At 39.7% G+C, this 22,536-nt stretch overlaps 1 protein-coding gene across 5 annotated transcripts in view; it reads left to right on the top strand.

Annotated features, from left to right (window-relative positions):
- The window catches only part of FHOD3 (formin homology 2 domain containing 3), a 712,282-nt gene that overhangs the window by 610,456 nt on the left and 79,290 nt on the right, over nucleotides 1-22,536 (top strand). For 4 of the 5 annotated variants that reach the window (XM_043977896.1, XM_043977897.1, XM_043977899.1 and 1 more), the window contains 2 exons: nucleotides 11,551-11,859; nucleotides 16,854-17,740. In XM_043977896.1, coding sequence (XP_043833831.1) covers nucleotides 11,551-11,859; nucleotides 16,854-17,740 — 1,196 coding nt within the window. The remainder of the gene's footprint in view (nucleotides 1-11,550; nucleotides 11,860-16,853; nucleotides 17,741-22,536) is intronic. The other variant, XM_043977898.1, reaches the window with a different exon arrangement.

The following is a 22,536-nucleotide window of genomic DNA, read 5'->3' as shown; positions in this document are numbered from 1 at the left end:
CTCTTCATTCATGTCACATCCACTATCTTGTATGGGTATACCCCAGGACTCTAACCTGGAGCCTCTTATCTTTTCTATCTAAAATATTTCACTCGATCTCATTAGCTCCCATGGAGTTTTAGCATCTCTATGCAGATTACTCCTTGATCTCTATATCTATCTGTAACTTCTTTCCTGACTTCCAGTCTGCAAGCAACCAACAAGTGATCAGTCAGCCCATACTTGCTGGCCCCTAGGGATAGGGAATCTACCACTTCCTGAGGCAGCCTATTCCTCTTCTGCATCAGTATACATTGCTAGCAAGTTATTCCTTGCACTGAGCCTAAGTGTCTCTCACATTTCCACTCAGTGCTCCTCATTTTGTCCCCTGGGTCTACTTGGAACAACATATATTGCAGTGGAAAAATCACTATATGTGAAGTCAGAGGGTGTGGATTTAAATCTTGACCCTGACATTTACTACTTGTGTGACCTTGGTCAAGTCATTTAAATTTTCTGGGTCTCAGTTTCTACAGCTATAAAATGTGGGGATTAGACAATATAAAATCTGATACCCCTTCCAGCTCCAAATAAATCAACCAATAAGTATTTGATAAGTTTTAACCTCATGCCAGGCACTGTACTAAGTACTGAGGAAGCAAAGAAAAAGTAAAAAAAAAAGTCCTTGTCCTCAAGAAACTTATATTCTAATGGTCAGTATGAGTTAAACTGGATACTTTCCAAGGTCCTTTCCAACTCTCATGTTCTACAGCTATATTAAATCCCTTTTCCCATTAGCTATAAATATTTTATACTTTGATAATCCTTCTTGTCAAAGACACTACTTTCAACATCTACAGTAAACATTTTCCCTACACCTAAACCTTACTCTAATATCTCATCAATTAGGTCCCAAAGAGCCCTATTGCCCCACATGATTAGAGTATCAGGTTGGGGATGAAACATTGATGTTTTGAGAACCATGAAATAGGAAATAAGGTGTGTATCAAAACCATACACAGCTGTTTTTCCCTGGGGAAAAAAATTACATTTACCTAGACAGTCGTTTAAGGCTGGCAAAGAATGTGTTCCTCAGAACCGTGAGGTAAACTAGTCTAAGTATTAGTATTGCCATTTTACAGATTTGTTTTCACTGAACAAACATTTATCTATCAGGCTTACAGTCCACTGAGTGAAAACTACATGTATGTAGATAAATCATTACAAAATATGTACAAATCAATTTGTAGGATGAAGTGGGTAGGGATAAGATGAAGAAACTGAGGCTCTGAGCAGTTAATTGATTTTCCTATGGTCTCAGAGCTAGTAAGTGTCTTAGCTGGATTCGAACCCATCTAACTCAAGATCAGAGCTCAATCACTGATACAACACTGCCTCTCCAAAAAAGATGAATGTCTTCTATTCTGCTCCAAAAATTTCCCAGATCCTTCTTTATCTCAGAGATAGTCCATTTCCCGCAGCCTCCTCGGAATAGATTCACATTTTCTATTGATAGTTTCAAGTGCTAAAATATGTTATGGCAAAACTAGTTTGGGAGACCCTTTGCCATTAATGTCTTCACCATTCCAACTGTCTATCTGGTGAGACTCAAGTTCAGTAACACTGGGGGTCAAAATCACTTTAAGGAGAAAATGAAAATGTTTGGCACAGCTAAATTGTCCATCTCTGGAGTTAAAATAAGCAATGAAGGCCAGATCATAAAATAGTCAATAACATTTGCTTCTTGGTGAGATATTTATGTGTAGTTCCTGCCAATTTTCTTTCATGGGCTACTACTTATTATTAACAAGTTGTAGTGACAAATAAGTTTGACTGTATATTTTCTTCTTTGTTCAATAAAGTTACCACTGTATAATCTAGAAAACTGGATAATAATGCCTAGCATTTCTATAGCTCTTCCAGGTTTAAAAAACACTTGGTATATATTATCTCATTTGATCCTCACAACAATCTTATGAGGTAGGATATCATTATCCTCATTTCTTACTAATAAGAAAACTGAAGCAACTCAAGAAAGGTTGTGACTTGGACAGAGTCACATAGCTAGTTGGTGTCTGAAGGTGGGAGGATTCCACCTCACGTCTTCCTGACTCAATCCAGCACTCTGTCCCAGTGGACACCTTGAATGTCTATAAAATACTTGGCTAGGTACTGGGCTCTATGCTAGTTATTAGACATGTCCTATTTCTAATATTCAAATTGTACAACACTGAGAGAGATGAACCTACAAATATAACTTTTTCTTGCTATCTCCTCAGTTTTGACATCAAGCAAGATGTTGAATAGGAAGATATTTTTACCTAAGATTTTTTCCATTGCGTCTAAAAGTGCTTTTTGGAAAATCCAAATAAAAGAAGGATCTTTTTTTGACAATGAGGGTCCCCAAATGCTCCTGTCTGCATATGGCATTGTACTAATTGCATCAAGCCCTGTGACCTTATGTAAACCTCATCAGGGAAATCAGTAGTAATAAGAAATAATACTATTGATAATAATAGCTCATATTCATGTAAGTCTTTAAGTTTTTAAAAGTTTCTTACATCCTTGACATTATCTCAGTTCACTTATAACAACCTCCAGTAGGTGCTATAGATGTTATTATCCCGTTAAGGCTAAAATTCTAGCTAAACTGTCTAAAATCTCTAATGAGTGGTCGCCAATAAGTTATAAGCTTTAGCAAGAGTTAGACTTCTAAGCATTTATTAAGGAGAATAAAGAGAGAGAGAAAGGCCTAAATTCATTTATCTATTAAAGGGAGAGCGCATTTCTAGCTCCGCTCTCCACCAGAGTTCTCAGGAAAAAGCCCCAGTCAGAGCGCCAGGCTCTCCCCTTCTTCCTCCCACAAGCAAATGTCACTTCCTGACGCCAAAGAAAAGACTCCGGGTCTTGCCCTCAAAGACCTTCACTTCATGGCGGAGCTTTTCTACAGTAAGTCTCCAGCAGGTGGCGTCATTCCAATCATTACACCCCCTTTTACAGATCAAGAAACCAAATCTCTAAGAAGTTAAATGCCTTGCCTGTGGTCATACAACAACTAAGTGCTGAGGGTAGAATTTGAATCCAGGTCTTTCCTGACTTTAGAGTTCAATGTTCCTTTCATTAAATCATACTGTATTTTAATTTAACTAATTGTTAGGAAAGCTAACCCATGAGGAAAACAGTCTTTAGTCAAGCTTTGACAATATATACCAATATCCTCTGTATCATTTTGGGTAATAAATATAATATTTATACAAGTCCCACCCCTTTGGTGTGAATGTGAGCATTGTGTATGTAGCTGTGTGTTTCTCATTTATTACCCAACAATCATGTGTCTTATTTTTAGTAACATCTAGGTGGAGCCATAGTGAATAGCGTGCTGGGCCTCAAGTCAGGAAGACTCATCTTCCTGAGTTCAAATCTGGCCTCACACACTTACTAGCTGAGTGACCCTGGACAGGTCACTTAACCCCATTGGCCTCAGTTTCTTCATCTGTAAGATGAGCTGGAAAAGGAAATGGCAAACCACTCCAGTATCCTTTCCAAGGAAATCCCAAATAGAGTCACAAAGAATCAGACACAACTGAAAAACGACTGAACAACAAACTTTTAACAGAAACAAATTTATCGGAATACTTCCCTCACTGATGTAGATCAAATAAGAGAATTATGTGTAGGTCCTTAGTAAATTATAGAATTCCACAAATGGGAAGTATAGGACTAGAAACAAGGAGTAAAATGCTATTATAATAATAAGATCTCATATTGGAATTGTCATTCTTCACATTTGCATTGTTTTAAAATAATAGCACCATTCCTGTTACCATCATCATCTCTCTTGCATAGTTTTGTCATCTGTCCCAGGAAGGTGACATCATAGTGGAAAGTGCACTGGCCTTGGAATAAGGAGACTCAGGGTCTCATCAGTACTTTTACACTAGATGTCTGTGTAACACTCTTCATATTACTTTATCTCTCAAAAACTCAAGTTGCCTCATCTTTAAAATGAAAGAGATGTTCTAGTCAGTGGCATCAAACTCAAATAAAAACAGAGATCAATAATCCATACATAAGGATCCCTGTATGCTGCACATTGGCTTATTCTTTAAAATGTGATATCTCCGTTTTATTTTATTTTTATTTATTTTGTTGTGGGCAGCATGTGTTCCATAGTCTCCCCTTTAACTCCTCATATCTAAATGACCTGAAAAGCTCCTTTCATCTCTAAAATTCTGTTCCCTCCACCTGGCTGAGCAATCTAGGTAGAACAGCTGTTTTCTCTCTCCTTTCAAGCTAACCCAGATGTTCTTTCCATCCTTCTCAGCCATATCTCTTCTTTATATGTGCTTCTTCCCCCCTCCATTTCTATAAAATATGTGTGGGTGGCTTTAATAAAATATACCTTTCAATTGGCACATTTCACACAAGAGCCCAATCCTACCAAGTCCTGAGATCCCTTTATTGGTCACCTCTACTGCATGCATTTTTATATAAACAACTAACTCTGTCACTTCCATCCCCAGTCCGAGTCTCTATTATTTGCCTCCTGACAGTTACTGATTGTCTTCAGTGTCCATTCTTCTCTTTCTGTATCATAAATGTTATCTTCTGTCTTATCCAGATTGTCAGGTTTCTAGGGGTCTTTTTCTCCTTCTCAGTAGAATTTCAGATTGAAGCTCCCCGGGTCAAGTGGGCCTGTCTCCTGCCAAACACATCATTTGCTGTCTCTATGAAGAGCACTGTGTCCCTTGTGAGGACCCTTTGTTCTAGAGTCCTGGGCTATGTCCCAGAAACCAAATCATTTTCTTTGATACAATCCATGTAGCCAGCCATTCACTTTCCTATTTATTCCTTTCTCTTCATAAGGAACAAATGTCAACTAGGATAACAGATGACAGAATGACTTATGCTCCCAAATCCTTGACTTTCCTTTCCAGAACTATAAAGTGTCTAGAGATACAATCCAGATTCCTTCTGACTGTCATTTATTTTTACATGAATTATCAGAAGAGGACTGGTCAGCTGGTTTAATGGTTCTTGGCCTGTTCTTTGTCCCATCTTGTCTATGTGCCCATGGAAGAAAACATACCTACCAATTTGTTATGTTAGTTTAATATGTATTTACTTCTTTTACTTCATATTACATTAAATATATATCTACTCTATTTTATTTTTAGGTTAATATGTATTTACTTCCATTTACTTCTAAGTAGGGAGTTTCTACACACCATAATATTTCTCTTCTTTCTGACACAACGGTAAAAAGATTGCTCCCATCTTCAAATGCAAGGTCATCAACCTTAGAGGTATTCTGCATACGATGGGATGAAACTTCCTTAAGATTTCTGCAACTGCCCTTTCTGAGAAAGTCCTCACACCTTTTGGGGACCCAGAGTTGTGCAGAGTTTAGGGAGGGGGTTGTTTTCTCTTCCTTATTTTTGTATTCACCTACCCCTCAACACTGGTATGGATTCTGAAGGAACGTTGATTACCTCCATCCTTAGAATGCTTTCTTTGCCTTTTTCCTGCTGTATTTCTTCTCTCTTCTCTAAGAATGCTACATCTTCTCTAATTAGCCAGAAGATAGAGTGGTGCCCCTCAATCCCTTTTCCTTTCCCTTTCTAGCTGAGCAACAAGATGATTCATGTAACACACTGGGAGCTGTAGAGGGAAACTTAGAGGGGATATTAAAAGGGATCTCAGAAATTTACTGCAGTTTCCACCTAAAGCACCAGGTCCCACCACTGCATCCCCCTCCCTCTGCCTGAAATCCTGCAACAACAGGGAATTGTCTACCTATAAAAGCAACTCATTCTATCTTGAGACAACTCTAATTATTAGAAAGTTTGTCTTTTTTTTCTTTTTGGCAGGGCAATGAGGGTTAAGTGTCTTGCCCAGGGTCACACAGCGAGTAAGTGTCTGAAGCCAAATTTGATCTCAGGTCCTCCTGAATCCAGGGCTGGTGCTTTATCCACTGCACCACCTAGCTGCCCCATGTCCTGATTTTTAGTTGAATTTAGCCTCCCTGTAAATTATACCTACTAATTGCATTTTCTGCCACAGGCAGATTCAGAATAGGTAAAACCCTGAGGCTACTAGGGGCTCCCTCCAGTATATCAAAATAACATATAAAAGGCACACTCCTGCTTATATGATACATAGAGTGCAATTTTATTTTTAAATAACTCTGCTGTTTAAAGCCCTTTACAAACTGGCTTCAGCCACCTTTCTGGTTTTATTACACATTATTCTCCTTCACATATTCCTCCATCTATCTCGCCGCCTTCTGTTTATTACATACAATTTTCCATGTCCTCTTTCCCTACCTTTGCATAGACTGTGCTCATTCTTAGAATGCCCTCCCTCCTTATCAAAACTTAGCTAAAATGCCACTTCTTAGATGAAGCTTTTCTAAATCCCGCAGCTACTAATGCTTCCTCAAAAAAAAAAAATTACCCTGTATTCTTTCCACGTATTTTGGATACATGTGTACATGTTCCAATTAATTATAAGTTTCTTTTTTTGTTGTTTGTTTTTTTAGGCAGGGCAATGAGGGTTAAGTGACTTGCCCAGGGTCACATAGCTAGTAAGTGTCAAGTGTCTCAGGCCAAATTTGAACTCAGGTCCTCCTGAATCCAAGGTTGGTACTTTATCCACTGTGCCACCTGACTGCCCCCATAGACTATAAGTTTCTTGAGGGCAAGGGCTATTAGATTTATGACTTTTTATCCCCAGCACTTAGCACTATATGCTTAGGAAATAGTAATGCGCTTAATAAATAATTATTGGATAACTAACTTAATAATTAAGCACAATATAAACTGGCTTCAATGCCCAACATAAAATTTGTCATTGGCAGATAAAATTTCAGTTACCTAAGTAACACTAATTTCCTTGAACAATTTAATAAAACTTTGCATGCCACCAGTGTGTCAATATATCAGTATCACATTTTGTTCCTTATGTGACTTGGGCTTTAAAATGTGTTTGTGTTTCTTATTGCTTATGGTTCATAATAAAATTTCACTTACATCCCCATTTAAAACAGTGCTAAAGGGGGACATCTAGGTGGCACAGTGGATAAAGCACTGGCCCTGGATCCAGGAGGACCTGAATTCAAATCCGACCTCAGACACTTGATTCTTACTACCTGTGTGACCCTGGGCAAGTCACTTAACCCCAATTGCCCCGCAAAAAAAAAAAAGGGCAAAAAAAATTTTAATTTAAAAATTAAAAAAAATAACAGTGCTAAAGAGATGAGGAGGCAAAGGAGTGTACAACCAGCAATTTGAAAATAAAGGAGAGTGTGGCCCAGTGGGAGGAGCATTGAGCTTGAAATGAGAAGACCTAGGCATGAAGTCTGATTCTGACATTGTTACCTTCATGGTTACAGAAAAGTCACTTTAACTCTCTTCATTTTAGTTTCCTCATCTGTAATATGAGGAAGTTGTATAGATGACTTCTAAGGTCCCTTCTGGCTCTAGATTTATGATCCTATAAAGAATGAAGAATTGGGGGGGAGGGCCTCTGGAGTAATTCCCCCTTTTTTGCTATCATTATCCATCCCTGGTTTGGACCCATGGGCTTAAGGAGAATTAATTTCATCCCTTTTCAGTATATAAACAACCCTTCTCTTTTTTTGTTTTGTTTAGTTTTGTTTTGGTGAGGCAATTGGGGTTAAGTGACTTGCCCAGGGTCACACAGCTAGTAAGTGTTAAGTGTCTGAGGCTGGATTTGAACTCAGGTCTTCCTGAATCCAGGGCCAGTGCTCTATCCACTGTGCCACCTAGCTGCCCCAACCCTTCTCTTTTTAAATGACAGCTACACATTTCCCTGTAGTGTTGTTGGTCCCCTCAGGAAAAGAAATAGTGAACACCTTGGAGGTCACCACATACATTTTTTCAGTGTCTACCTTTCTTCTATCTCACCAGGAATCAAGGGATGTGTTTAGCCTTGTTTCGTTACTCTCCTGGTAACTGACTGCTGACTGTTTCAGCATCTGTCTTCTGGTTGCCTGGATAGAATTGAGATGGCCCTTCCTGTCGCTTCTCCATTCACCTGCCTGATGGCGGGCAGGTTGCCACGAAACAGATGCAATGTCAGAAAGAAAACGCGATCTGAAAATGCTTGTCAGAGTCACCCTACTGGGCAGTAAATCAGTGTGTCTTATCGAATCCCAGAGATGGAAAGGACTTCAGAGGTCATCTAGCCTGGAGGTGTCAAACATGCACCCTACGGGCCACATGTGACTGGTGACACTCTGGAGTGTGACTTGAACCAGATTAAAATGTAGTGTGTACCTGACTTTAGTGTGTTAATGTATTGATAAATAAATGTGTATTTGTACATATATAAATATTTAACTGTATGTGCTTTTATACATAAAATATATAATATATATAATAGATGATATATAATATTGTTATAACAAATACATAATATATATAAAAGTATGTGCAGTTTTCTAGTTAATAGGCAACCCATGGGGATCCTTATGTACAACTTAGTGGCCCCCATGTCTACTTTAGTTTGACACCTCATATCTAATCTAACTTTTAGCAGAGTATGAATGTACTTAACAGTATCCCTAGCTTTTATCCAGCCTACACTTGGAGGCCCCCTCCAGTGACTGGGAGCTCACAATCTCCTCCTGAAACATCTTCTTCCATTTTTTAATAGCTTAAGTGTTAGGAAGTGTCATGTATTGAAACACAATCTGCTTGTCAATCAATCAATAGATATTTATTAAGTGCTTATTATGTGCCATTTTGGCAGCTAGGTGGCTCAGTGGATAGAGCACTGGGCCTAGAGTCAGGAAGATGTGAGTTCAGATCTGGCCTTATACACTTACTAGCTGTGTGATCCTGGGCAAGTCATTTAACCCTGTTTGCCTCAGTTTCCTCACTGGAAAAGGAAATGGCAAATCAGTCCTATATCTTTGTCAGGGAAATCCTAAATGGGGTCGCAAAGAGTTGTACACAACTGAAAAATTACCCAACAATAACAAAGTGTGCCAGGCATTGTGCTAAGCCTATGTATGACTTCCACCCAGTATTCTTAGTTCTGTCTTCTAGGACCAAATAAAAAAGCCTGATCTCCTTTCCATGGGGAGTAAGGAGAAGGTTGTTGTTCAGTTGTTTTTCAGTCATATCTGACTCTTCATGACACCATTTGGGGTTTTCTTGCAAAAATACTGAAGTGGTTTGCCATTTCCTCCTCCAGCTCATTTTACAGATGAGGAAATTAAGGCAAACAAGGTTAAGTGACTTTCCCAGGGTCACACAGCTAGTAGGTGTGTGAGGCCAGATTTGGATGCAGGAAGGTGAGTTCCTGATTCCAGGCACAGAACTCTATCCATTATTCCAGACATTGAATATACAATTATTGATGCTGTACTTCCACTAATTTCCTTTATAGATCATGTATTTCTATTGTCATCCTAATCAGTTCTAGTCATTGGCCAATCTAGTTGCTAGAAGGCATGAGTTGGCTCATCTTCATACGGCTGAATTATTTGCTTTCTCTGAAAAATAACTAAACATTTCTGTAAACTGATGTGGTCAAGGTTGAAATGGGAAGTCTGGTCATCCAAACCACCAAATCCCAGATCCTACTTTCTTATTACTTTCCCACTCTGCAGAAATCTCCTGCTGACCCCGGCTTAGCTGGGAACACAGAAGGTGACTGGCTGGGTTTCATTGTCAGTGCTCAGGCTCACAGGAGGAGACTGAGCAAACCACCAACCATTCCCACCATATGCCAGCCAATTAAAAGTGAAATGGATGCCATATGCCAGGCTGTTGGAAACACACTTCAGTTTTGATGTGGCTATTAAGACGGAAATGTGTGTAAAAACATGTGCTTTCTGTCAACCAAATGTCTGACACAGCCATTTTTCTACGCTCCGGCATGGCCCCGCTTACAAAATTAACAGGCCTTGTATCTCTTTGCTAAGTACTGCTTTCGGATTTCCAAAGGGATCACCAATCACCATGGAAAAAAGCCTTTTGAGTACCAAAGGGAATTAGACTGAAAGGCATACTCCTGCTTTCTCTTCACCTGTCTTTCAGTCTCTCTTCCTATTAACTCATTTCTCTCTTTGGGAGGCAAAAATTGCATAGCACAAACACAAGTAAGAAGCATGTTGCAGACTATTTGGGTCTCTCCTGACTTGCAGGTGGTCATACCACTACTGAATAACAGCTGGGAGTTAAACCCAGATCTTCAGACTCTTAAGATGAGTTTTGTAATGATGACAATACAGTAGAATACCTTTGACTACCTATCTCCATGCTGAATGCCACACTCTGTGCATGGCCCCTACATTACTCAACTAAAGCTTCCAAAATCAAATTCACACACTGAACATCTTAACAAAGCACCAACTCTTTAAGCCTTCCAAAGCCAGCAATAAAGGGAGAGAGGAGTGGGGAAACAGTACCTTACCCCATGATCCTCAGTAGAGTCCTGAGGAATTCCCCAGTGGGGAAGCAGGTCACATTTAGAAACTGTTCAAGGAGTGGTGTACAGGCTGGTATTCCCCACCAAGGTACATACATTTAGCCTTTCTAGCAAGGGACAGTTTGGAGAGCTTATGAGCATCTGTTAAGTATGCCTTGAAAAAAGATAATTTCTCTCAAGTCATTCAGAATCTAAAAGCAAAACTCTACCTGCCATTAGCAGTGGAGAGGTTCTGACAGAGCTTACTGAACAGGAACTCAACTAATCAAAAAGCATTTTTAAAGTGCCTACTATGTGCCAGGTACTGGGGATACAAAGGCAAAAGGGGAACAGATTTTGACTTAAAGCAACTCACATTTTGTTAGGGAGACATATCCATCCCATCCCCCAGTATAGAGCCTACTGGTGACTTCCACGTACCCTTATGAGAGTCTCACTTCCGCTGTGTGCATGTCCTTGTGACTATGTCAGTTGAAAAAACCGCATATCCTTCATATACCGACTCTGCACATGGAAGGTTTGGGGACAGTTTGTCCCTGTCCCTTCTAATCATGGACCCTATCATCTTCTGGCTTTATACCTGGGTGCATGGACAGGGATTGAATCGGATTTTTTCCCCAATTCTTTGAACTTGATTAGGAGGCACAGAAAGCTGAGCAGATCCACATGATAAATCCCCCCAGGGTGGACAGGCATGATGTAGCATATTTCGTTTTTATGTAACCCAGGAAATCAGGCCAGATGTGGAGATCCCAGTTTTACTAGAAGATAAGCATCCGGCCTCCATTTTTGATAGTCTTATAAATGGTTTTGAGAACCCCAGAGCCAAACCTCTAAATATGTTTTGAAAACATGGAGAGGGTCCCAGTGTGGAGTCAATTGAAAGAAAGGATGATGGACTTGTTCAGGTAGCTCTCGATTCCATCCAGCATCTATCAGAATCTTCCTTGTGAGGCTATACTTTTGCCGTGGATATTTTTCCTTCCTTAGGAGAAAAAAAGAATGGAGAGAGGGGGGAACGATCCCACTCCCATAAGTTTTCAACTCTCACTTGACACCTTCGAGAAATGACTGTTAAGTGAATATTTTCTCCATTGTTGTCTCCACCAGTGAGTACAAGAGACCCTGACCCTGAAGCAGAGACTGAGACAGAAAGAGTGGAAACAGAAGGCCACAAAGCTGAGGCCGGAGTGGAGCAGAGGGTGGATGTACCACATCAGGAAGCGTTATGTCGGCAAGGGCGACCAAAAAGTGAGGGGACCCAAGGACCAGAAGAAAGTGCAATACTCAGTGAGAAGGAAAGGCAAAATGAAGAAGTGAATGAAAAAGACAACTGCTCAGCCTCCAGCATTTCCTCCACAAGCAGCACTTTAGAGAGAGAAGAGAAAGAGAGCAAGTTAACCAGTGATAATGAAGCTGGTAAAGTCCTTTATTCAACTGTGCAAACAAATTCTATGGAAAATAGGGGGTGGGAGAGAGAAGTGAACCACTGGACTTACATTGTATAATACAGAGTCCCCCTTGAGGAATCATAAACTTAAAGCTGAAAAGGAGCATTAAAGGTCATCAGCTTCAACCCTCAGTGGGGAAACTGAGACATAGAGAGGTCAAATGCATAGGGTCACACAGCTAATAAACATCTGAGGCCGTATTTGAACTTGGGCTTTCCTGACTCCAAGTCCAGTACCCTATCCATTGCACCATGTTGGGGCTACGGTGGTGTAGAGAGGCCCAAGTGAACTCTAGCTCCTTTCCTTTTGCAGTCTATGGCAGTAGACTTTACCATAGAGTAGGATTCAGAAATTCTATTAAATATGTTCATAATGAAAGAATTGGGTGGTTTTCCTTGAAAAATAAGCATTATAATTCATCAACTTAGTTGTCAATTTTACTATAATCTTTAAAATTCTGGCTTTTCTTCCCAAAGATAGTTTTGCATTATGGATATGCCCTTAAAGTAAAAACTGGACCGAATTCAAGTCTCATCTTTTTTTTACACATAATGTGATCCTGACCAAGTCACGTAACTACCTAGTACCTCTATCAGGTCTATCAGAAAGGGCTTCTTCACTGGGAATTTCCTATATGCAGGAAAACCATAAATTTGAATTTAGAAAACGGAAGAAAGAAAAGGAGGAAGAAGGAAGGAAGGAAGGAAGGAAGAAAAGATAGCAATAAAGAAAAAGTAAAAAGAGAAAGAGGGGTAAGGAAAGAAGGAGGAAGGGAGGGAGGTATAATTCACCAAGCTGGTTTGTTATTTTTATATAATCTTTAAAATCTGATATTGTAGGGGGTAACTAGGTGGCGCAGTGGATAAAGCACCAGCCCTGAATTCAGGAGGATCTGAGTTCAAATCTAGTCCAGACAGTTGACACTTATTAGCTACCTTGGGTCAGTCACTTAACCCTCATTGCCCTGCCAAAAAAAAAAAATCTGATCTTGTAAAAGAAGCTATTTTTATGCTACCTTCCCTCTCTTTTTAAGACAATAAGAAATTTTTCTTTCCAAGTTACATTAAGTTAAGAGCTATGTAACCAGTTGTTTGTTACCAGCAAATTCAGGGTTTTATGGTTTAATGTTTGTCTTTGTATCCCTAGTACCTTGTGTAGTGGCTGGCACATAGTAAGCACTTAGTAAATGCTGATTGGTGGATGGAAAGTATTAAAAACATCAGAACACAATGCTGGCCTGGGTTTGGTTACACTGTATTGTGAAATTTAAAATTTTCCTCAAAATCCTTAATTTGTCTTTTCCCTAGGGTAACAAACAATTGAGAGGCAGCATTACATAGAGGACAGACTTTTGGTTTGTATTGAGGAAGCTCTGGATTCTAATCCTGCCTCTGTCACATCCTGGCTTTGTAACCCACAACAAGTTTCTTATCCTCTCTGTGCCCAAGGAAACTCCCTCAGACTATTAGTTGCTGAAAGGTAGCATTTTAGGTCATCAGCTCCAACCCTCAGTGGGGAAATGATGTACCAGCCACTACACAGAGCAGGGGCCAATCCACATTGGTAGAGGGAGTTTCCAAATTGCTAGTGCCTATACCAATGAAGTCACAGGTCTAGTTCTCCCTCCCCGCCCCCCCCCCCAAAAATCAGTCATCTAGAGTGAGAGACAAGCTGGTATCCTTCCAAGGTCAAGGGAAAGCAAGAACGGCCCTGAGACTTTGGGTGCACTCCCTTGATGCATTTGTGGGAGTACATGGAGAATTCGCACAGGCTAAGCAGGCCCCATGACCCATGGTCTGAATCAGTGCATGGGGTCCCCACAAGGACGAGACCCCGTAACCCACTGCAGCCTTTGAGTCACATTGCTGAACCATTGTGGCCAACGTGCCCATGGGAAAAGCAACATTCTATCATAACTCGATATGGTGCTGTTGTATTATAAAGTGCAAATGGAACCTTGTTTGCTCCTCTAAAAAAATCTTGGGGAAAAGATAGCACGAGCATTACTGTTCCCATTTTACATATGAGGAAACTGAGGTTGCCCAGGGTCATCTATATTGTAAGTAGAAGAGGCAGAAACAAACCCAGGATCTTCTGATGCAAGCCTCCTACTCTTTATATTCTATTGTGTGCTTAATTTCCTATGATTTGATTGAGGTCGTTTCCCTCATTTGGACTACATTGTTTTAATTTTGGAATTACTCCCTTTGGGGACCGTACATAATCTAACTCTTCCCACTGCTGCGAGAAGAATTTTTGCACAAAAAGAAAAATAGAACACTGAAAGTATGGGTTTGATCTTTTAATATATTGAAGTTTTTACCCCAGGATTTACAAGACTATGTCACATTCAAATTTCAAAGTTTGTTAGAAACAATTTGCAAATCTTGTAAAAACTGCCTATCATAGTGAGCATGGTGTCCTTGATTAAGTCATAAACAGAACTCTTTGCTCTCCCTTTAGCATTTAAAGGATGTTAAATTCCTGGGGCCTTTTAAAAAGCTGCCTATTATCACTCTTTGAAAGTAAACACATTTGGGGTCACATGCCATGTGATCAGCTGATTAAATTGTATATTTTAGGCTAATTTGCCCTCAGTGTGGATTGAGCAGCAAATTGAATGCTTGAGCTCCAAGAAACATTTTCATGGAGCCTAGAGAGAGGCTTATCTCCAGATAAATGGCCGGTAGTTCTGCTGTGTCCCCCCAAACACAAGCACTGTCTCCTAATGCCCTAAAAGAAGGACTTCTATTTGTACTGATGAGAGAGTGTCCCTGCTGGTGAAATCACAGATCCTTGAAACATTAAAGACGGGCCTCAGCCAGAAGATACAGAAATTCATTAAAGCTGGATTCTTGGAGCCTGGTGGCCTCAAAAATCCTCTCATGAGGATTGCTCAGCAGACTCCTGTGGCAGCAGCTCTTTAGTTCCAGAACTTCCTGGATAAAGCCTTCCTAAATGATATCGATTAACAATCAGGCCAACTATGAAAGATTTCCATCTTCACCTATTATTTGCCTGGTCAGAAGGTAGTATTGGGATTTCTTGCCCATGTTCTTGGCAGCCTTGACAGAGTGGGACAAAGGAGAAATGTGTGATATGTCTGCATCTTGGGGATGTTCAGTGTATTTTAATTCCAATTCTTATATTATTGGTGTTAGAGTAGTCTGCAATAGAATGAGTGCAAGGTACAAGACCATACTAACACTAGGCTGGATTTTATTCCAAGACAAGTTAGGTAGGGTTTCCCCTACTGCTTGCTCAGATACTGTGCACAGAGTTGCATGGTACCTCTGGAGCCAAACCTTCTTCATGTTGCCGGCATCATGTTTTGTTTATTATGCTTTAACAGTTAGTCATCATTACCCTGTTTAGCAATCCTTGAAATACATCAACTAGTTGGATTAGTAAAGTAAGCCAATGAACTCATGCGGCTGATATTATCCAACATTCTTCCAAATAAGGATAACTTTCCCAGAGTGGGATCTCAACTATCAATCACAAGCGAATGCTTTCTTAGCAAGAACAGGAGATCGACAAATGCTCCTAATTACTCACAAGCTGTGGCTCTGTCTATACTTTTATGGCATAATCAGATGTCTCCTGCTTAGCTGCAGTCCATCATTACAGGGCTTCAAGAAGTCTTGCTGCTTATCCAAATAAGCTGGGGTGAATTGGAATCATCAGCTATGGCAGTCCCACCATTCAATGCCTACAGACACACTCCCATGTGATTGATTCTAAACCCAAAAGAAGAACTCAAAGAAAATTTGGATGACCTTCCCAGGTTTACGTTTCCAAAGATTCCATATCAATTTAAAGGGCAAGAAATGATAAGATTTGAAAGAAATTCATCCTTGGATTTTTTTTTTTGATTTCTTATTTTGCTCTTACATTCACATTGGTTCTTCTTTGGGGTTTTATATAATATAAATTTTATGGCAGTGGTCATAAAAGTGGTTAGAAAAGTAAGCAGAGAAAGCAAGAGTTTAAAATATTGAACAATAGTCCTTCTTACCCACGTAAGAAAATCAAAACATTGCCAACGTAATAGAAAAACAAGAGAGCTGTTCAGAGCCAGGAAAAGGTTCATTTTGATTTAGTTCCTGTGCCATTTCAAATAAGCTTCTTATCTCTTAATAATATTTGTTTCTTAAGTTTATAGTTTGTAAAACTGAACAGGGGTCCCAGAACATAGAATAGCAAAAGTACACTTTAGAAAATGTATCAACACTGAAGACCTTCATTCTTCTTGGTTGGGTTAGAGTATGACTTTTCAAATGAAATGCTTCATAAGTTTGAATCGAAGAACAATAAGATAAGGTCCTTCAGTTGTGGTCTTTGCATGCTGGTGACAAAGTGGAAATGTCTAGAGCCACCCATGATTTCCCTACTCTACTAAGAAAGAAGAAGTACCCCCACAGAAACTACCCAGAGAGCCCTTGATTCACTGGTAATACACAAGGGCACTATCCCTACAGAGTCAACGCAAGAGACTCTGATCATAACTTTAAAAATCTCCAAACTCTGAGGTTTATTCAATATAGATAATGGAAGAAAAGAAATAGAATGTGTGTTATCATTAAAAAAGGGTCATAGGAGACTCAAAGCAGGGATCCACCAGTCATGGCCATTAAAAAAAAATGAGGAACCACCTTCTTTAGAGACAAAGGTCCTCAGAACTGGAGTCTTCATGAGTGTGTGGCTGGTAGAGGGATCAGGATGTAGGATGCTGGGGGACAACGGGGAGATTTCTACCACCTACCTAGTAGAGAAATAGTTATCTAGAAGCAGGTATCTGGAAGTATCATGCCTCTAAGACAGGACATAAATACAGGTGTTGATACCAAATGTGTGCCCTGCCAAAACACTGTCAGCCTCATTCATGTCCGTCACTACCTGCTCTTGTTGATTGGGATCCCCTCTGCTGCTTTTTCATTAATTATGCTTGTGTAATTTCAGGTCTATGGTCACAGACCATTCAGGATGCTGGTGTAAATGAGCAGTGTAGCAACATTCTCAACAACAAGCGGTTTATGCTGGACATGTTGTATGCCCATAATAAGAAACCTAAGGATGAAGAGGAGAAAGAGCCAGAAAAGGTGGAGGAGAGGAAGAGGACAGAAGAAGGCGAGGAGTCCATCACCTGTGTAGCCAGTAGGATCTCTGTTCTCCAGGCCAACACACAGGCTAAAGATGAGAACGTCAGAAAGATGGAGATTGAAAATTTGGATAACCAGGGCAGCGTGAAAGCCTTTGCTGAGAAGTTCAGCAGTGGTGAGCTCACAAAAGGCACGGCCTCATCAGAGACTGGAATTGGTGAACAGGTCTCTGAAAAGACACAAGCACAACCAAAGAAAGAGTCGGACTACATTTGGGATCAACTCATGGCAAATCCTAGGGAGCTGAAAATCAAAGAGATGGACTTTACAGACTTGGGAGACGAGGATGATATAGATGTTTTGGACATGGATTGGGGTCCTAGGGACTCGCTCATTCCTCCTCCCCCACCTCCACCTTCCTTTTTGTGTTTGCCTCCCCCTCCCCCTCCCCCTCTTTTTGATTGCTCATCTCCAACTCCAGCCCCTGCTAATTTATTGGCTCCTCCCCCAGTGTTTGGCACTCCTCAGGGTTTAGGGTGGCCCCAGGTTCCTAGGGGTCAGCCAGCATTCACAAAGAAGAAGAAAACCATCCGTCTCTTTTGGAACGAGGTGCGGCCATTTGAGTGGCAGTGTAAAAACAAACGCTGCAGAGAATTCCTGTGGTCGAAACTGGAACCCATTAAAGTGGATACTTCCAAACTGGAGCACCTCTTTGAGTCTAAGTCCAAGGAACTGTCTGTCACAAAGGTACCACTAACATCTAGCTTGTTCCTTTAATCTGTGGCATTTTTTTTCATCATTAGGTAAGACCATACAGATCTGTAGCTCACGAAATGCTTTTATGCTGCCTTACACATTCGGTGGGAGCCACATAGCTATTATGGTTTAAACCATTCATTTGTCATTCCCATCCTAGACACAAATTTAGTGATTCTTGTTCTTTAGCTTTGTTTCAGTTAGTTTGGGTCTGGATAATGTGGGCAGTAGCCAATGAACATTAACCCAAATGGCTATCTAAGAACCCAAAATGATCAGAGCTGGAAAAAAGGAAGATACATTTGAAAATATTAGCCAGGTAGTGTTCACATTAGCCAGTTAGGGAATAAAAACTACTGACTTGCTGGAAATAACATTGTTCGGTTGTTTTAGTCATGTCTGACTCTATGTGACATCATTTGGGGTTTTCTTGGCAAAGATACTAGAGTGGTTTGCCATTTCCTTCTCCAGCTCATTTTACATTTTAGAAATGAGGAACTGAGGCAAACAGGGTTAAGTGATTTGCCCAGAGTTACACATCCAGTAAGTACTTGAGGCTGGATTTGAACTCAGGGAGATGAGTCTTCCTGACTCCAAGTCCAGCACTCTGCTCCCTGTGCCACCTAGCTGCTCAGAAATTACAATGTCCTATCAATGAATATGGTGATCTAGCAATCCTCATTTAACAACAGACAGTTTGGGCAACGACTATAGTATGCAGCTCCACACCTACAAAAGAAGATATGTCATATCTTGAATGAAATTTCTTTAACTCCTTGAGTAGGCTTACAGAATGCATACAGAAATATGGGTCTTTCCAAATAACCTAATCTCTATACATTTTGATTTGAGTAGACAGCACATGCATTGGGCTGATTAGTTGAAGTTTTTGTTTTCTACCTGAATATTTTAGCCTGTAACTGATATATTGTATATATGAATTACACTTCATATTCCAAGTTACCAAAAATAAGATAGCTCACTATAAGTTACCTATTAAGCATGACAAGTAAAAGTTAATATAAGGCACTGAGGAAAAAACAATACCCTGCTAATAGACTGAGTAATATATTCCTTATAATTCATTGCATTAAAAAAAAAAGATCCTAGCTTGTTCACTCAGGTAGGTGTCTCATCTTTAAAAGCAGGCTGGGAACTTATAGTCAGTGCACATTGCAGCCTTGAAAATATTTCTTTAATTAGCACATCCATAAAATTCTATTCAAGCTGCAAAATGTCCTTTGTCACCACCCACATTTGTTTCTCCCTCTTAATAAAACAAGGTTTGTGGAAGCACTTTGCCAAGTACACAGCCATCTACAAATGTAACTGTTGTCTTCAGTAACCCATCCTTCCTCCTTCTCCTGCTATATATCACCACTTTTAATGACTACGTTTGGTAGATAAGCCTTAAGGAAAAATACTCCATATTTCCCCATGGACCCAGATTTTGTATGTACTGTTTGTCTCTACTAAGCCTATGCTTTTGGGGAAGGGAGGAAGGAAAAAGGGGTAACCTGGAAGGGGTTGGTCATCTGGTTATTGTATATTAGCCTGAATAAGTGGCCCTTAAAATAGTTTCATAAGGGGAGTAAAGCACTGAACTCCTATTCTGTATCAGGGTCTCTAAATGATTGTGGTGTTCAGCTGAATGCTCATGACTCATTGGGCAGAGTGCTGACAATCCATGAGCAAGGAGAATGGGGTAGAGGGCCAGGCTTGTTTTCTAGGCACCTGGCCAGGAGCTGTCAATAATCCTTTCACCCCCATCTTTATTCCTCATTGGAATTTCCCATGGTGAGCTGAAAGGATTTACCACACCGGTACAATTTAAGGATTAAAATGATAGTATGATACAGAGCTATTACAGAGCTACTAGGTAAAGGTAAAGGTCTGCAATCAACCTTTTCGGACTTCCCAGTCAACCAGTGTGGAAAATCTGCTCTATTCAAAAGTAAATCAATTCTCAAAGTTTAGGCACTTACAGTACAGAGAATATGGGTATATATTGAGCTATGACTTCCTACAACTCACTTCAAATCCACCTCACTGTGGGATATAGAAAGGGCTTGTTGTGATTGGATTTAGTTGGTTCACGAGTTTTTCTTTTATTAAATGCTACCTCCCCTAAATGCCTCAAGTGAAAACCCAACTAACTTATTCTATATTACCTACTTTTGTTCCACATCAATGAAGAATTCCATATGAAAATGAAATATAATTAGATTTTCCCAAAAGGGAGTCTCCTTCAGCAGAAATGCTATCTATCTCTTGTCTAGAGCGCCAAGTGGGCAGGATGGTCGCCATGGTCAAAGAATTCATCAGCTATATGCCAGCTAACTAGTGATGAGTCCCCTTCATAATTACATAGGCCAGGCTTTGAACAGCAGACTTGTTCTTTGACCAAGGCTATATGTGAAGCCTTTCTTTGCTGGTCTAACTTTTGAGGTTCTGTTGCCACCTTCACACTACCATGAGGTATATTTAGTGGAGGCTTCTAGGAGACAAGGAAGAAAAACCTCTTTCAAATGGGCAGCCCTGCATATGCAGGTAACTAAAGACATAATTTTTATTATAGTTTCTATAAACTTAGATGCCAGTGACCCATTATCAACGTCATGATGATTCAAATTTGTCCAGGAGCAGTGACAAGGTACCCACACTTTTTCACCCAATTCTAAATGCCTTGATTTAAAAGATAACTGACATGGGATAAGAATACATCTGTGGCTATGGAAAATATTTATATCTGTTAAAAATTGATTATTACTGAGATCAAACTGAAAACTTTGCTCATATTAACCTACTAACTTTATCAGCACAGGCGTCATCTAGGTCAGGGCTTCTTAAACTTTTTCTACTTAAGACCCCATTTCACCCCAGAAATTTTTACTTGACTGTGAGTATGTGGATATATATAACTTTTTACTGTTACCAAATTCTCCATGACCCCCACATTCAGTTATGTAACCCCATATAGGGATGCAACCCACAGTTTATGCTTTGATCTAGATGGTGCCAGTGTATCTAACTGTGCTTCGTTAGATGCCCATTGGTGCAGGAAAAAAAAATGGTTAAGCTAGTGGAAACAGGGATTGATAATCACCAGTGGATGTTCCTGGGAAGGAGCTAAGTTTGGCAGAGGGTAGGGAAGAGGAGAAAGAAGTAACCATTTGGCAATAGGGAAACATAAAACTTTATTTGTTTTTTAAAGGGAAGAAGCATGACTAAATGACTTCCCCAGGAAACCCTGAGTATGTGGCCTATATAAATACTCTGCATTCTTGGACTCATTATGACAAGGCTTTTATTAGGACAGGTCAGAAAAGAGTTATCAGTACTTAATGTATTTTTAAAAGTTGCTGGGTTAAAGTTATATTTCCAATAAAGATGAGCTCATCTGTATAGAGCAGATTCATGCTGTGGGTAGGGGTTTGGCTGCTTGAACTCTAAGATCCCTTCTAACACTATAACTCAATGCCTCTGATTTAAGCTCATATTCCATATCTTAGCTCTAGAGTAGAAATATATAATTAAAGTAATGTATAGATCAATTTACTGAAATTCATTCCAAAGATGTTCCACAACTAGAAACAAAAACAAAGCTCACTACTTTTTGGTGTAGCCAAGGTGGGTAGGTACTAATTAAGGACATGGAAAAGAAAGATGAAATTAAAATTAAATAAAATTTATTTTAAAATTAACATGCATTAAAATGAAAAAAAAAAGTTATCCTAAAGGCTTGCCTCCATTTTTTTGGCTTGTGTTACTTGATACAGATGTGACCAATTTTACTTCTGTTTCTAATCCTTAACTGTGATTTCCATAAAACACAGCTATAAACAGCCACTTCCTAATTCTGGCTCACAAGAAGTTTTTTATTAAACACAATAGAGTGTACAAAAATAAAATGAAATAGACTTCACGTGGCAGTATATAACACAGGGGAGTCATTTGTAATTTAGGACAGAAAACTTACACCAAGAGAGAGTGAAAAGGATATGTTTATAATCATAAAAGAAATCTCCCTCTCCCTATCATCCCCAACCCTGGCAAAGAAGGAAGCCTATTTGCCAGATTAAAGAATATGATGATAACTTAATAGAATTGATACGAAGCTGAAGATATGCCTTGTAATTATCTGTCTGAATGGGTTGTGGAACATGGATCTACATACTGCTTCTTGTCTTGTCAATTTAGATATTAGAGGGGAGACAGGGTCACAGAGAGGACAAAAGAGAGAAAAAGAACGTAAGCTTACTTTAAAATGAACTAGGGTGATGGAAAGAATCTACGGCTGAGGGGGCTGGGCAGGCTCAGGAGACTTGGGTAATGCTCTTAGACCTTGAGCAAGTCACTTCACTTCTAAACCTCAATTTCCCCTTATGTAAAAGGAGAGACTTCAAGTAGAAAATCTCTAAAGCCCCTCCCCACTCTAACATTCTATGGAACTTTTTTATCTACAGAAAGATATAAACAATATACTGGGTTTCCATTATTTTGCTTCTCTACTGCTGGTCTAAAGTATAGTTTAGAATTCTGAGTTTGATCAATGCCACTTAGCTTTTCCACATCCCAGAGCAGACAGATCTCAAAGGGGAGCAGCCAAGGCCCAGCTAAAAAGTAACTGTGTGTTACCAAGTAAGGGCTTATGGTTGTCCAGTACTGACAACATTACAATTATAACCCATGACTCAGTTACATGACAAGTAGGAATCACCTGATAAGTAATTTAGCATGAACCTTTGGTGTCAGGAATCCTTAAATATTGGGAATAATTGGATGTA

The sequence above is a fragment of the Dromiciops gliroides genome, chromosome 1 (genome assembly GCF_019393635.1).
Source record: "Dromiciops gliroides isolate mDroGli1 chromosome 1, mDroGli1.pri, whole genome shotgun sequence".
NCBI classification, from domain to species: domain Eukaryota; kingdom Metazoa; phylum Chordata; class Mammalia; order Microbiotheria; family Microbiotheriidae; genus Dromiciops; species Dromiciops gliroides.
The sequence above is the reverse complement of the archived record's forward strand: the minus strand, read 5'-3'. Positions and strand labels throughout refer to the sequence as shown.